Source organism: Cornus florida, unplaced genomic scaffold (genome assembly GCF_030987335.1).
Source record: "Cornus florida cultivar Cherokee Brave unplaced genomic scaffold, ASM3098733v1 CherokeeBrave_3.0.0_Hap2_Chr01, whole genome shotgun sequence".
NCBI classification, from domain to species: domain Eukaryota; kingdom Viridiplantae; phylum Streptophyta; class Magnoliopsida; order Cornales; family Cornaceae; genus Cornus; species Cornus florida.
In genome coordinates, this window is record NW_026775571.1 from 68,720,817 (window position 1) to 68,737,448 (window position 16,632).

The window sequence follows — 16,632 nt, forward strand, 5'->3', positions numbered from 1 at the left end:
GTGGTAGATTAGAGCAACTCAGAATTGTTATCTATTTTTAATTAAATTATGAAAGATTTGTGGTAAGAACTCAATGTAATTTCATGTTGACTTGATGATGGAATATTATACGAAGAAGTGATTTATAGGATACACTCATATTTGAGTATTATTTTGAAATATATTCGCATTAAAATTTTTGTGTGTCAAATTACTTCTTGTATTCCAAATTTGTCTTATGTCAAACTCGTTTGAAAATGAATTACTGCTACTTTAGATTGAAACACAACTATATCATGATGTTGGTAGGTAATTACTAATTAAGTTAAATAGAGCTCTTGATGTGAAAGTTACACAAAAGAAGTAATTCTAATTAAGTAAAATATTCAAGTCATAAGAGCTTTGATCAAATACAAAGAAACCCACCCACAAATATCTTCCTTTCCAATGTCCCCATCCAATAAATATAATCCCTATATAAAACATGACATTTAATTAAGTTGGAACCTCACGATAAGTGTATAATTGATCATTCATTCAAATCCGATTTATTGTGTTTTTTATTTTGTGCAACTGCAGGAACTGTGGTTGCTAGGCATTGGTCCTCGTTGTTCTCCTCTCTCTTTGGTGGAGGTGTGGGATCAATAGCAACTGTGATTGGACTCCTGACATTATGTACACCATCTGACCATAATAATTCTCCAAATGCATACCCTTTTGAAACACCAATTCTTTTAGCTTTCAAAGTCACGTAAAAGGTTTTCTTTTCACCTGGCCTCTTAAATTTCAAAATATTGGGTTCAACAGTAACTGAAAATCCCGGTGGTGAACGAACACGAGCTGTGTAAGTGCTGGTTGAGCCAACATTCTTCACTGTTCGAGTCACGGTGGTTGGGCGGGAGAGTTTAGGGACAGTTATTGAAGGGTAATTAAGGTTCAAGATACTTAGCGGATTGGTCGAATTGGGACATACATGACTCCTAGAAAAGAGTCGGACAACAGTTTTATTATAGCCTATTGCACAGAGGAAGTCTTTGTAATCCTTAACTTTTATGTCATAGATCAATCCAGGATCTGCTGCAAGATTTGGCCGTATATGCCCAGCACCGTAATCAAATGGTGTTGCCTTGGCAAAAGTTCCATTGTTTGATCGATTTAGCATTGGATGGCGGGTGTTATCTCTTGTTCTTGCTGAACACAAAATTATACAAACAGAATAAGTTTAACACAAATGTGGTCCAACAACTAACTGATAGAACAATTTTACTAGTACAAGTATTACCAGTTGTCATGATTGCAGATCTAATGGATGCAGGACTCCAATCTGGGTGAACTGCCTTGAGAAGACCTACAATTCCGGCTACGTGAGGACAGGACATGGATGTTCCACTCATATGGATAAAGGATGTCCTGCGTTGATCGTAATCTTTATAAGTAGGGCTGGTAGCTCCAGTGTAGGCAGCTATGACATGTACTCCGGGTGCAGTAATATCAGGCTGAGTTCATCAATCCAATAAAAATGGGTATTATACTTCATTAAAAATATAAATAGAAAAAAAATAGTAATAAAACGTTAATGAGTTCCTTGGCCAAACCTTGAGGATTCCTGGTGTTAGTATGTTTGGACCCCTAGAGGAGAAATCAGGCATGAGTGGAGCAGGCTTTGTGTGCAGTTCTTCCATTGGCTTAATCATAGCGAGTGGATTACTGTTGAAATTTTTGTAATGAGTATAAGAAAATTGATAAAATTAGATGTATACACGATGTGAAAGATGACAGAGAGAAAGATACTTGGTAGAATTGATGTAGGAAAGAAGAACAAGACAATCTGTGTAATTGATATGTGATGCTGCCAAAACATGAATGTCGTCAGAACCATTTTCAATGCCAGTCGTCTTATTTTCACAATGAATCATCCCCACGGCACCAGCCAAAGCAGCTCGTTGTCCTTGGTCAATTTTTTCAGAATCCTCTCCAACAAGACAAACCAAGATCTTACCCTTTACCTTCTGGGGGTCGAGCGTTCCTTCCTGACAGAGTAAACTACATAAAACAAGCAAATTAGACGCGTCATGTAACAAATCAAAAAGTGAAGATTTGAATAAGGTTGCTCTTACGCGTCTGTTGTAAGCGCATTGGCATTTTTTGCTTGTGCACCGGTAATAAGTGGGTAGAATCTATCTTCTGGAAATGGCTTGGAGCTAGTATCTTTTCCCTAGAATCATATATTAGATAATTATTAGAATCTCAAACAAATATATGACATATAATGAAGGCAAAAATTATGATAGAATTCAGATTGTGGATAGAACCTTGAGGCGCATTCCATTATTAAGGTCAACGTAAGCACCAAGCTCACGATCCATGGTGCTCGCTCCAACAGTTATTATCCATGGTGAAACATTGTTGACAGTACCAGCCGCCGGTCCTTCATTCCCAGCGGAGGCCACCACGACAATGCCATGCTTAGCAGCATGGAACGACCCGATTGAAATACCATCATTGAAATAGTCATGGGGAACATCGAAACCAAGAGAAACTGAAAGCACATCGACGCCATCATGTATGGCTTGATCGAAGGCTTTGAGGATGTCAGCCTCAAAGCATTCTCCCTTACTTGGCGGCCAGCACGCCTTATAAGCAGCCACTCTAGCTCTAGGTGCACCACCTTTTGCGGTTCCATTGCCAATGCCAAACACACTTGCTCTTGGGACAAAGTTCCCACCTGCTGTTGATAGTGTGTGAGTTCCGTGGCCGTTATAGTCTCGCGCAGAGAAATTGGAATGGTCTTTAATGTTACATGTGGAAGTAAATCCTTTGTAGAAGTACCTAACTCCGATTAGTTTCCTGAAAATTTTAATTGTTATATATTAGTAAGAAGTTTACCGTTATTTTTTTGTTTTCCTAAAAATAAATAAATAAATAATCTACCAGGACATAAATAACTGAACAAATCAAGCGAATTTAAGTTAAATAAGAGCATTAAACAAGTCCTGTCATATATTGTTCTTGCTAGAAGAAGTCTCTCTTTATTTATATCTTAGGTCCTTTCTCAATCGTTGAAAAATTCAGTCATTAATATTTATCAAGTCTGGACTTGGTGAGAATTTGAGATATATAGTTAGGACTATGGAGAATCAATATCTAGATTGGACTTTCAACAAACTAACTACTTCCACTTCGAAAAATCCATCAATAAATGACAAACTCCATTATACAGATGATCTCGTCCGTTGGTCGGCCAGAAATTTGGCAAAGGCAGTAATCTCGTCCGTTGGTCGGCAAAGGCAGTAATCTCGTCCGTTGGTCGGCCAGAAATTTGGCTAGCTCTCGTCCATTACGGACTTTTGTGGCTTATATAGCAGCTCGAACTCCATTAGGGCCAAGACCATTTTTGGAGACTTCTGTCATTTTTTTCAGTAAATCAAAGGAAAGAGAGAGAGGATTGTACAAAAGTGGGGGAGGAAAACCTCGAACAAGCCCGAAGGCAACAACCATGACCCTCTCCCACTGTCAAAATAAGACCATCACCTACTATTTGAAACAATGGAGGAAGGGGCAAGTATGAGATGTAAAATTGTAATTGGTACATTTCGGTGATCAAAACAAGTCCAGATCGAATTGTAATTTTTAATTTATTATCGAATCTTGGTTTCAGATGCAGAAATTTCAAGTGAAGCTACTCACGCATTCTCAGTTCGATAATGAACAACAAATAGTTAAGGTAAGTGTTGAGGATCACTTAGAATAGGTTTAAAACTTGGATTAATTTATTTAAGTTTTCCAAACAATTCAACCAGTTGCACTTCACCTTTGAACCGATTGCACTTCTTGAGCAAAAATCAGGAAAACTCCAACCGGTTGCATTGTCGTAAACCAAAAAGGAAAGTTTTTGTTTTAAACGAACTTTTGTTACCTTTTAAATCTGAACTAGTGGGATATTTTAGCATGAAATTTGAGGTTTTTTCTAACCCTACGAGAAATCTTTAATTCTCTATATAAACTCATATTCATCCGGAGCTTCTTGTGACCAAACCAACCATTTCTAGGCATTTTGGGTTCATTTGAGTGCATTTGGGCACCCCACAACCTCCCTAACCATGGGAATTGAATTTAGGACGCATATTTTACTATCTCGCAACTATAATGCGAGCACTCGCACCTCTGTTTTGCTTGCTGGTCTGTTTTGGAACCCGATTTTGTAACAGTCATAACTTACTCAATTTAAATCCAAATGGGGTCATTTTTTAGCCCAAATTGATGCATATTCCGTCAGCTTTCCAATGGTACCTCTTACTTCTCATATTCCAATCCTTCTAAGAGATATTCGTATTTTAGTGAGACTGTGTCAGAAAATCATTTAAACCGGGAGTTCGTATTTGTGGGAAACGGAGTCTATAGCCCTTAGAACCTCCTGGAATGTTATTTAATGATTATAATTAACTGAATCTAGCTCATTGGACTTATTCAAAGTCAAGTCATCCATCTCCCTTGCATGAAATAACCGTTTTACCCCTAGTATAGCCTCGGGTCCGAACAAAGACCCAAATTCATTTTCATTGCCCATTAATGATTCGAATCCTCTGAATTCAGGTCGTTACACAAAAATATCCAAAGCTAAGAATATTAGAAAAATGAATGTGATTGAAAAATATTTTTAAAATTTGCATGTGAGAATAATTTGGATGAAGTAAGAGGATTTAGCATTGTATATGCTTGTTAATACTATGGGACTTGTTCTTATTAGGTCTATCGGTGCAAACTCCCTAACCTAAGTCCTAAGAAGTTTTATGGTCATGGATGTGCCTTGATGACTATCTTATTCCATTGGATCGCATCTTGTAATTTAGGTTTAGACTTTGTCTTTCTGTCTTTAGGATATTTATGAGAATACAATAATCATGTCATTCATTGATTGCACATGGATGAATTTCATTTCTCCTATATTTATTCTATGTTTCTAAATGCAAATTTAGACACATGATTGATTGATGGTTAATATTCTAGATGTATAATTTATATTTTGAAAGACAATTTGCTTTGGTTATTTATTTTTAGAAATGAGTCTTTTAAGTTCATATTTTTAAGTGCATTAGTCCGACTCTAAGAAATTTTTTTCAAAATTATTGAAATTTTGACTAGTTCATATTGCTTGAAAAAGCTATAAAGATTATCGCTTAAAACAAAAGAACTTTAAAAAAATAAAAAGGTTAAATTTTTATCTTTTAAAAAAATAATTGCTGAAAATCTTTGCTATGGAAAATGCTACTTATTGAGATTAGATCGAAATCTCCTATGACTTTGAAGTGGAGTTAATTGAGTAAAAAAAAGATATTGTCAACTCTTTCGAGTGAAAGTCGTCTTACTTAGAAAAATTTGCACAAGCGATTTTATCTTTTTTTTTTTTTACCCAGTATATTTTAGGCAATGAATCAATGGGATTTGATTATATTTTGAAGAAGTTCGATTACTTACACACACATGAATTTGCTAGATAATTTTCTAAATTTTCATAAAAATTACAAATTTAATTTCATGTTTTGATTACATGAATTAGAATGGATTTCATTATGAGATGTATGGTGTCATATGATTTTGCATTCTGAATGCGTTTTAAATCTTTGAGAAATTTTGAACTCCATATGTGCCTTGAATGCATGCTAATTTATTTTTCATACTTTTAGATGTTTATATTTTTCTCAAAAATGAAAAAAAAAATGGAAAAAATAAAAAATCATAGAAATCCTATAAGATTTTGTTTTCTAGGATTTTTAGAGTGTTTTTGTTTTTACATGGTTAGTTTTGTCATTTTGGTATGATGTCTAACTTTTCTATGAGTCTCAGGGGTAGTTTAGTAATTCTGCAAATTTCACTCATTGGAATAGGTTTCACCTTGGTTCCAACCGGTTCGGAAAAGTGCAGAGCGCCTTTTTGAACGCAGAAAAGCAACTGGTTCCATATTTATCTCCAAGTGTCAACGCACGTAAGGTAGTCACTTGCGCGCGCATGAGGGCCATTTGAACACATCTTGGTCGCACGAAAGAGCACCCAAACAACCCTCTTCAACCTCCATTGCTCCAAGTTCGATTTCTTCTAAATTTTTCGAGGTAAACCCATCTCAAACTTCTTTAATCATTATTAAACATAGTTTTGATCTTTGAATCATAGATTGAAACTAAGGTTGAAAAGTTTTTGAAAAATTATGGAGTTTGGGGTTGTATTCGAATTTTGTGGATGATATTTATGGATTTTTTTTTTTTTTTTTTTTTGCATTATCTTGGTGTGTCAACCTTGGCATTTGATTTTTGGGGATTGAATCTACAAGAACAATATATATTCAAGAGGCCCAAAAACTGTGCATAACAGGTGCTCGACAAATTGCCTCGAAGAGTTATTTTTGTGTTTGAGCTATTTTTGGCCAAAATTGCTTCATAACACCAAAAAGGAAGAGAACGAGGGCTGAACCAGTGAGTAACCAAGGTCAAATTACCTTCACACGAGCCATGTTCCATGATGAGAAGTTTTACCAAGCTTTTATGAAACGATGTGTCGAAGACCGTTTTGTGGAGAAAGAAAAGTGGAGATAAATGCATTAAAAGAAAAAGGAAACTTCCCGTTGATCAAGTATATTGAAAAATATGGGTGTCAACCCATTTGCAACTTCGAGAGAGAGTTTATCCCGGATATTGGTTCGATATTTCTATGGGAACATGTTTTGAGTTTTTCTTGGAACAATTAAGTTTCAAAACTCAAGTCTTCGATGTTGAGATCTTCATCGATCCTAATACTTTGGCATCTATTCTCGGGATTCCAAGATATGCAGGCGGGGCCATTCTACTTTACTCATCTCATATTTTGAGACCGAAGATGGAGGTAGTTCTTATATTGCTTTGTATATCGGGATCAGAGTTACATGGCACTTCCATTCCTTCCCAGGATTTCACGGATGATGTGAATCTATTGAACTTATTTGTCGGGCAAACTTGCATCCCCATGGTTATAAGGGCAAGTTGAAGAGAGAGCGGTGTACAATTTTGTATCGAATTGTGAAGAATTCTCCTATTGACTTTCCGAGTACTATCATTCGTATGATGATATTGGAGGTTCGTCATAACCGATCCACCTCTACCTTGCCTTTCCCTCAGATTGCCATAAGGATCATGAAGCACTTCAATGTGCCTTTTCTGGCAAATTTACAAACAGAAGATAGCCCAGGATTTTTTGATGTGAGAGCCATAAACAAGTCCCTTCCATGAAGAAGAACTCAATTATTTCAGCTGGGAGAGCTCAGAGTTCAGAAGCCAGTGCTTCATCATCTTCTTCACTGCCTATTCCTTCATTTGTTAGTTCAGTGCCTGATTCTTCCTAGCCATTGACAGTTGCTCAGTTTAACCAGATTGTGACTTAGGCTTTGACTTACATGAACCAGAAAGCAATGTGAAGGCAGATGAACTTTGAGAAGAGGATAACCAAAAGTATTGATGATGCTTTAGCTAGGATTCCTGGACAGAGTTCTCACTGTGTTCCTGCAGAGGATGTGCATGCTGAGGATGAGGATGATGATGCAAAGCATAATGCTTAAGATGACGTTGGTGATTCTAGATCTGAGGATGCTGACAGAAGTGGAAAAGAAGAGGAGGAAGAAGAGAGTGAAGAGACAGATTATGAGATGGAGAGATGAGAGAGAGTTATAGAGACATTAATGTACATTCTTTTTGGGTCTGTACTGCTTATATTTTGGATAATTTTACTACTTTCTATGCATACTTAGATAGCTGTGCGTTTTTGCTTTGACTATGACATGCTTTATTCATGATCTCTACATTGTCATTTTTTTGCTATCTATGTGCTTATTTGCTTCTCTATTTGAAAATAATCTCCATATTTTCTCCCTCTCTCAATGTTAGACAATTACTTTGTCAATTTCATACAAAAAGGGGCAGAAAAAATATGCATAATTCAGGGGGATATGTATTCATTAAGGGGGAAGTGGAATAATTTATATTGCTTTTGAATATATTTACTGAGCTTTCATAGGTGGCGTTATTTGAGTCTTACGCATATTACAGGTTTATTTCTTGAAGTGACTAAAACTACTTGTGAAGCTACTTCAAAAGATTTTTGGATCCGTTTTTTTATTTTTGGACAACATTATAATTTATCTTTCTTGATTTGGTAGATTATAATTTGTCTAGGTGTTTTGTCACGAAATTGCCAAAGGGGAAAATGGTGAGATGTAAAATTGAAATTGGCATATTTCGGTGATCAAAACAAGTCCGAATTGAGTAGTAATTTTTTTATTTATTATAGAGTCTCGGTTTCGAAAGTGCAAGTTTCAAGTGAAGCTACTCATAACATTCTCAGTTCGATAATGAACAACATATTGTCAAGGTAAGTGTGTGACGATCACTTAGAATAGGTTTAAAAGTTAAAGTTATTTCATCTTTTAACCGGTTGCATTTTCCTGAACCAAAAAGGAAAGTGTGTTTTTTAAACCAACTTTTGTCACCTCTTTAATCAGAATTAGAGGGATGTATTAGAACTCTGAAGTGTTTTCTAACCCAATTAGGACTCTCTAATTCTCTATATAAACTCATAGTCACAAACAATTAATCACGACTTGTGTATTGAAGATTTCAAAACCCTAGAAAGCCTTTTTATGTGAGTTTTTGAGAGTTTAATTATTATTTTTCTATTTTTGAGAGCGCACACCTATTTTTCTAGTTTAAGTATTGAAGGTTGCTTGTTTACTATTCGATCGGGATTAGCGTGATTAAAGATTCCATATCTACCGGTCGTTAAGAAAAATTTTGTTTCAACTTTAGAAATTCAGTTTTTGAAGAAAATGAGGAGAAGATCACACTTCGAGGTATCAAGACGGTCGTGGAGTGTTGGTTGATCTACATGTGATCCTTTTATAGAAATCAAGAGTAAGCATGAGGTCGAGAGCGGTTGGATGGGAGAGTTCCAAAGCCCGGGATTGTCAGCAATTAATTTTTGATAGAACGATAAGGTGTAAGCCTGAGTCAAGGTCAACTCTACTTTGCTTCAAACATAGTGGATCTTTATGCTCAAAGACGGCGCAAGTCCTCAAGGTTTTCCTACAACGATTGGTCTCCTCCACCAATCAGGTTTCCTAGCTAAAAATATGGCGTCGCTCTAAAATCACTTTTTACTTTCAATTTATTTTCGATTTGTGGGTGTTTAATTGCTTTTATTTTGGTAAATTTAAATTAATAAAAAAAATTAGATAAAAGAGCAAATTGAACCTATTCCCCCACCCCCACTCTTATAGATTGACTATCCATATTATATTCCACGATCATTTAGCAAAGTGCAATTCTCAACAATGTACACCAAAACATAAAGGGGAGGCTAAGGATGACGATGAACATCCATCAACATAAAGCTATAGAGGTTCGAGGTAGAGGCGATTCCGCACAGTGCAACTCTCAACAATGTACACCAAAGCATAGAGGGAAGGCTAAGGATGATGATGAACAACCATCAACATAAAGCTATAGAGGTTCGAGGTAGAGGCGATAACTCGAGAGTTCTTGTTGTCAATGAATGTAATGGATAGAAGGCGATTGTGAATGCTATCCTCGACAAATATCTTTACTTGATCAGAAGGGGCAATTTTCCAAGAGAAGCTAAGATTGTTCCTTTCCTTCCAAATGTGATAAATGCATTCAATAATGCATAGTCTGAATGTAGAGTGTTCGGCTCGCGGAGAATCGCTAGTTCCGCTTTCCAGGTGAGTGGAAAGTAAGAGTGGATGTCGGGCGTGTCAGGAACTGCTATTGTTCCAAAGTGGATATCCGAACAACTATCCAGTAGGAAATTACAGGGATCAGACGATTGAATTAAGGACTGGAATTACCACCTTCAAGGGTTCTTTTTGCCTTGAAAAATGACTTTCGGACTGAACTATGGCTAGTGGAAAAGAAAGCGATATTGAAAGTGCAAGACTTCAAAGTAAAGGAATTGAAGTGCAGGATTGGAAAGTAAGAAAGATAAGTGCAGGACTTGAATTAAACATAATAAAATTGCATTACATGAATGTAAAGATATTGAAAGTGCTGTTTTGCTGTGTGATTTGAACAGGGTTTGCAAGTGAACCCTAATTGTTCTATTTATAGAGCTTTCCATGCATGCATTAACTAGGTATGGCAGCTTCAGCAGCTTCCACGTGGATTGACTTCGGACTGCCACGTGTCCCATGATCTTTCAGCCTTCTCTAAATGTTGCCAAGTGTAAACCCATGTTCTCCCATGATCTACAACTGCTATATAGTGGTCTTTGGCGATTAAATGCATGATTGCAAACCTTCTCCCACATTCTGGAACTGCCCAGATGGAAAGTCGATAGTTCCAGCAGCAGTTGTAGCAGCAGTTGAGAACTTCCACCTGGAAGGTCCGGATCTTGCCACATGTCCCATGTCTTCCTTATTCTTCTCATAATGTTGCCACATGTAAGAACATGATGTCCCATGAATTTCAGTTTTGAAGGAGTGGTTTTGGTGGTTCAGTTCCAATTAAAATCTTCTAGCCACGTTCTGGAACTGCCAAATGGAATGGGCCACGATCTCCTAACTGCCCCTAATTTGTAGGTAAACCTGCCACGTGTCCACTTGGAAAGTCATGTCTTTCCAACTACATGTAACTGCCTCCTTCTCTGCCTGCCACATGTCCACTTGGAAATTCATGTCTTTCCAATTGCATGTAATTGCTTACCTCTTTGGCTGACACGTGTCCCACATTTTCCTCATTTTTCTCTGGCAAATGCATTATATTTTCAGCCCACTTTGCTAATTTTTAGCAACCTCCTCACTTAAATAAGGCAAATGGTTGCCTTATTCTTGGAGTGACTCCTACAAACTAAGAGATATTATAGGAGTGGGGAAGTTGTCATTCTTGATGACTAGGTCAAAGGTATACATGGCTTTCTATATGTTTGTCACGTGTCCACTTGGAAAGTCTACGTCTTTCCAACTGCATATCTTGTACCAATTGGCTTCATTTGATGAAGCCACGTGTTACTTCATAATTACACTTTTGCATACCACCATTCCAATTGGAATTGGCTATGACAACCTTTCCAACTGAAAAGTATTTATGGTGTAATCATAGAGGTCTTGATAGATTTTGAATTAGGACACAAATGAAGCCAATCCAATAGGCGAAACCATGCAGGTTATACTCACCACTATAGATTCCACATTTTTGTTGGAAGTGCAGCCAAATTAGAGATAAGTAGTAGTTGAAGAATAAGTAGGAGAAACACTCGTCTTGTCCCTGGGCCATAAACAGACGTACCATGCTCTTCTACCCCCTGACCCTAACATCTCTTGGTCTCATTCTTCATGGAAAATTAAAAGAGAAAATCAACTATTTATTCACAAACTTAAATTTTTTGAAACCGAACAAAAATTTCATTGAATGCCAATTGATCAATTTTGGACCAAAGTTGAGTGTTCAAGTAGTGTTTTGTACATAATGACTGTGTGCTCTAAGTTGTTTTTGTGTTTTCCCTTACTACCAAAGATATAGATATATTCATTCCGAGGAGTTTTATATATGATTCTGCATTTATGTTGATTTAATTTGATATTTATCAATATGACGGGATAGTGAGTTAAATGAAAATGGAACATACTTATTGCAAGAGAATCCACGTTTGGTGTTATTCTGACATATTCCATTCCACCTTGATGGAACCGGTCCATATCCTTCATCATTAAAGCTCTCTGATTCAGGCCAGACGCCTAGCAAAAGTGAAATCACAAGAAATTATGAATTTCAACTTTAAATATCTGAAATTACAAGGATAAAACATAACTAATTTGTAAGCAAAGAATATATAGAGGTCGCTTACCATTATCAATATTTCCTATGATGATATCTTCTCCATAATTGGCTTTCTTCCACAAGGAATTCGAGTCAACAACACCGTTATTATTTTCTAGGGAAAGAAAATTCCACGAATGGGTTGTGTGCAATTTTATCCTTTTATTTAAGAAAACAGACACAACATTTGGATCCCCTGCATAGATATATATTATGAAATGTTCATTTTAGTACACCAAATATTACTGATCAAACATAAAGGAGACAAAGGATTAAGGAAAAGTATTTATCTACAGAAGATTTGGTACTCGAAATATTAGCTGCCTGCTCCTCATCAAGCACTGCAGCAAAGCCGTTGATGTCAGCCTTGTACGAGTAAAATATGGCATCTTTGGCCTCTTTTTTACTGCATGAAACCATACCATGAGCAAAAGAAGACTTGAACAATGTGCTACACGAATTATTTTGCAAAAAGAGAATTCATGAATTGGCTACACGAATTCTCTTTTTTATTATTTTTATATAGAAAGATTTTTTATCTTGTTGACTCGATCCATATATTTAAATAGGTTTAAGAGAATGATGATAATAATGGAAAAGTGGAAAAATTATTAATCATAATAGGTGCCAAATCTTATACCTTCCCAAGAATGATCCAAGGAACTCGTAATGAGAATCTGAGACCTTGCCGAGAGCTGCCTCTGTCATTTTTCTGCCATGTGAATGACCTCCCATGTACACAATGTATGACTATTAAAGAACACCACAGAAGCAAAAATAAATAAATAAATAATTGAGAATAATAAAAGCTAGTCCATTTAGAGGGGAAGAAAAAGGAAATAATTTAAACTACAGATTGTGCTATGACTTGAAGGACATATCTGTAGGATTAAATAATCACTTTGTGGGATGGAAATTTCCGCCATATATGTAGAGAAAAATGTTGTACCTTTTTGGCCGCGAAAGAAGGTGTTGGGGACAGATAGAAAAGAATGAGTGCAAGAAAATTTGGAAGTCTCGAAAACAACAGTTTGCTTTTCATCGTGGCTAAATGCTGTAATCGACAATGATATATATTTTCGTAAGGATTGTGCTTAAAAATTATATATCAACTATTTGCATAGAGAACCAGAAGAGAAGGAGGGCAGCTCTTTTCCCTCCTCTTTTGTCCGGAGGAGGAGGTAAAGAGGAGGATGAGTTTATTTATACAAGAGAATTAAATCTCAAAATTTTTTCTCTAATATAGTAATTCTAAAAATGAATTGACTAAAAGTGTTCATTTACTATTTTAAATTAAAAAGAATCCACTGGGAATTAGGATGGATAAAAATGTATATATATAGACATGTGGATATTGGCCAATATTTAAGAGGAATGCTCAGATATTTGAGCTTCAAAGAGACTTCTTAGTCATCAGTCAAACAGGAATGTTACCGAAATGAATGTCTACTATACCACACAACATAATCAAGGATATGTAATCCTTTGCAAACAGAGAATTTTGATCTACCAAAAATAGTACCCTTTCGGGTAAGTCTCATCATTGGAGCCGCTAGGCAAGAAAAATTCTGCACACGCCTCCGTATTCCGTAATATCCCGCCAAACCTAGAAAGCTCCAGATCTCAAGCACATTCCATGGACTCCCCCAATTCAAAATGGCTTCAATCTTGGAATGATCAACTGAAACTCCTCCGGAAACAACATGCCCCAAAAACTTCACTTCTGACAACCAAAACTCACATTTCTCATTCTTCGCATACAACCGATGCTCTTTCAGAATTTGCAACACTATTCTTAAATGCATCTCATGCTTCTCCTTAGACGGTGAGTACACTAATATGTCATCCACGAACACAACAACAAACCTATCAACATAAGCGTGGAAGACATTATTCATTAAGTCCATAAACATCGCCGGTGCGTTTGTCAAACCAAATGGCATGACTAGGAACTCATAATGACCGTACCGTGTACAAAAAGCGGTCTTCAAAATGTCTCCTTCCTTTACCCTCAACTGGTAATAACCATATCTCAAGTCGATCTTCAAAAAACAACAAACGCCTTTTAATTGATCGAGCAAGTCATCAATCCTAGGCAATAGATCGATACTTGTTCTTGATGGTGGCATGATTCAACTTCCGATAATCTATGCACAACCTCAAAGTACCATCCTTCTTCTTTGCAAAAAAAATTGGTGCTCCACACGGGGAAGCGCTAGGTCGAATGAAACCCTTTGCCTTCAAGTCATCCACCTGCTTCTTCAACTCCTCCAATTTCGTCGATGCAATACGATACGACACCATAGAAATGGGTGATGTACCAGGCATGAGATCAATAGCAAACTCCACTTCTCTATGTGGCGGTAACTCTGTCGAGTCTTCAGGAAACACATCCAGAAAGTCGCACGCAACTGCTGGATAAAAATCCCCGCAAAACTCGTCATCATCTGCTAAAAGACTTACCAAAAAGAAATCATGCTAATCACAACCTCTAATGCCGTAGAATGAAGAAATGAGGGAATCGCTCCAATCTCCCACAAAGCAAAAGCAATCTTCTTCCGAAGTACAAACAAATACCCTGCCCTTGAAACAATCTATAACCGCCCAAAAGGATGACAACCAATCCATCCCAAGAATGACATCAAAACCCATCTCTCGAGAAGAATGAGATCAAATTAAATGTCCATCTCGCAATCGCAATGGTGCAACTACGACAAACTCTATCAAGGACAACCGAACCTCCTGGCATATTGACACAAAATGGCCTATCCAACTAACTAACATCTAATCCTAATGTACGTTTTGCGTGTGCCTCGTTTATGTGCCTTGTTTTGCGTATCACGTGGGCCCTGGGGCCCGTTTTGGTCATTTTCTTGAGCCGAGGATTTTATAAGTTCATTTTAATTATTTTAAGTTAATTAGAGGTAAAGGGATTGATTTTACAATCTTTTGAAAGTCGGGACGATTTTCGGGCTCGGGGAACTTCTCCCGATTTGCATTGAGGGGCATTGTGGTCTTTTCACACACACACACACACACACACACACACACACACATATATATATATATGTACGTATACATTGGGAGATATATTAGGGATAGGTTTGGTATTGTAAAGGAAGAGCAAGGGCAAGATGATAACTTGACCGCATGTTAGTATCCATTCATGTGTTGACAAGTGGCCCAAGGAGAGCCATTCAAAAGTTGGCAAGACCAAACCAAACCCTCCTTCTCCTGTTCATTCGGGCATCTCTTCTCTCTCTAACCCCTATCTTTCTCTCACTATATCTATCTATATACATCTTTGTCTTCCATAGAAAAAGCTTGGATTTGAAAGGCTTTGAGTGTGAAATTAATGAAACCATAGAAGGGAAAGTTAGAGAGCTTAGAGAAAGCTTCCATTTGACATCCACCTTACAAGGGGTTAGAGATTTCAAAAATTAAGGCTTGCATAAGGCCTTGTTTGGCTAAATCTGCTTTAACACCTTTTGATTTTGTTCATTCAAATGTGTGGGGTCCTTGCCCAATTACTTCTAGTCTTGGATTTCAATATTTCGTGTTGTTCATTGATGATCATAGTCGTGTTACTTGGGTTTATCTTATGAAAACCAAAAATAAGGTATACACCATTTTTAAAACATTTATGATAATGGTTCAAACTCAATTTGGTCGTACCATTAAAAAATTTCGATCTGACCAGGGTACAGAGTACACTTATGGGGAGGTACAACGGTTATGTACAGAATTTGGGATTGCGCATCAGCTGGCTAATGTTAAAACTCCTCAACAGAATGGTCGTTCTGAGAGAAAGAATCGCCACATCCTTAACTTAGCCAGAGCAATCTACATTGGCATGAATGTTCCCCAGTCATTTTGGGGAGATGTAGTTCTTACCGCTGTTTACATCTTTAATAGGACTCCTTCTAGGATTCTTAACTTTGCAGCCCCACTCTCAATCTTACATCCCAATTCATCTCTATTTTTGATTCCTCCACGAGTCTTCGGGTGTGTGTGCGTTGTTCAGCAGTTGGGCCAAACTCGTACAAAACTTGACCCCAAGGCTTTGAAGTATGTGTTTTTTGGCTATTCTCACACTCAAAAAGGTTATAGGTGTTACCATCCTCCCAGTCGTCGGCAGTTTATATCCATGGATGTTTCTTTCTTTGAGCATACACCATACTATAGTGGATTAGTTGGTTCTCAGAGTGAATGATTCCCATTGAATATAATGGATGATCACCTTCTTCCGTCTTCAACTCCTCTACCATTACTTGTTTCTTCTTCTATAATTCCTCCTCATGATACCCCTCCCGCAGCGGGAATTGTTCCTTTTCCACAGGTTTATAATCAGAGACAATAGGTACAAGCTTCTACTCCCACGATTGACTGCCCTGTTCCTTCGGCACCAGCTCCGCCTTCTTAAGATATTGTTTCGCTTGTTGATCGCCCCATTGCTCTTCGAAAGGATAAACGTTCTTGTACTTACCCTATTTCTAATTTTGTTTCTGATTATGCTCTCTCACCCTCTTATCGGAGTTTTCTTGTTTCTGTTACCTCGGTTCCTATTCCTTCCAGTGTTGCAGATGTGCTAGCACAACCTCAATGGCGTGATGCTATGACAGAAGAACTACAAGCACTTGAGAAAAATCAGACTTGGGACATGGTTCCGCTTCCTATTAGACGAAAGGTTATGGGTTGTCGTTAGGTGTTTACAGTCAAGCATAATCCAGATGGGTCAGTTGCTCGTTACAAGGCCCGATTGGTTGCCAAGGGTTATGCTCAGACTTATGGCATAGATTATCAA

General features: G+C 37.3%; 1 protein-coding gene across 1 annotated transcript; it reads right to left on the reverse strand.

Moving 5' to 3' along the window:
• Window positions 1-412: 412 nt before the first annotated feature.
• LOC132274038 (subtilisin-like protease SBT5.4) lies at window positions 413-14,480 on the reverse strand. Its single transcript, XM_059775188.1, has 14 exons — window positions 14,318-14,480; window positions 14,082-14,275; window positions 13,570-13,843; window positions 12,778-12,875; window positions 12,469-12,578; window positions 12,137-12,234; window positions 11,857-12,024; window positions 11,638-11,746; window positions 2,292-2,826; window positions 2,097-2,194; window positions 1,771-2,022; window positions 1,575-1,686; window positions 1,262-1,475; window positions 413-1,170 (listed from the first exon to the last, which is right to left on the reverse strand). Exons 1-14 carry the CDS (start codon window positions 14,478-14,480, stop codon window positions 509-511), a joined length of 3,087 nt encoding a protein of 1,028 aa, XP_059631171.1. The 3' UTR covers window positions 413-508.
• Between the last annotated feature and the right edge of the window lie 2,152 nt (window positions 14,481-16,632).

Coding starts and splice junctions, on each gene's coding strand:
- LOC132274038 (XM_059775188.1), bottom strand. CDS start 14,480: ATGGGTTTTGATGTCATTCTTGGGATGGATTGGTTGTCATCCTTTTGG. Junction 11,747..11,856: donor CATAGGAAATATTGATAATG/GTAAGCGACCTC, acceptor CACTTTTGCTAG/GCGTCTGGCCTGAATCAGAG. Junction 2,827..11,637: donor CGTGGATTCTCTTGCAATAA/GTATGTTCCATT, acceptor TAAAATTTTCAG/GAAACTAATCGGAGTTAGGT.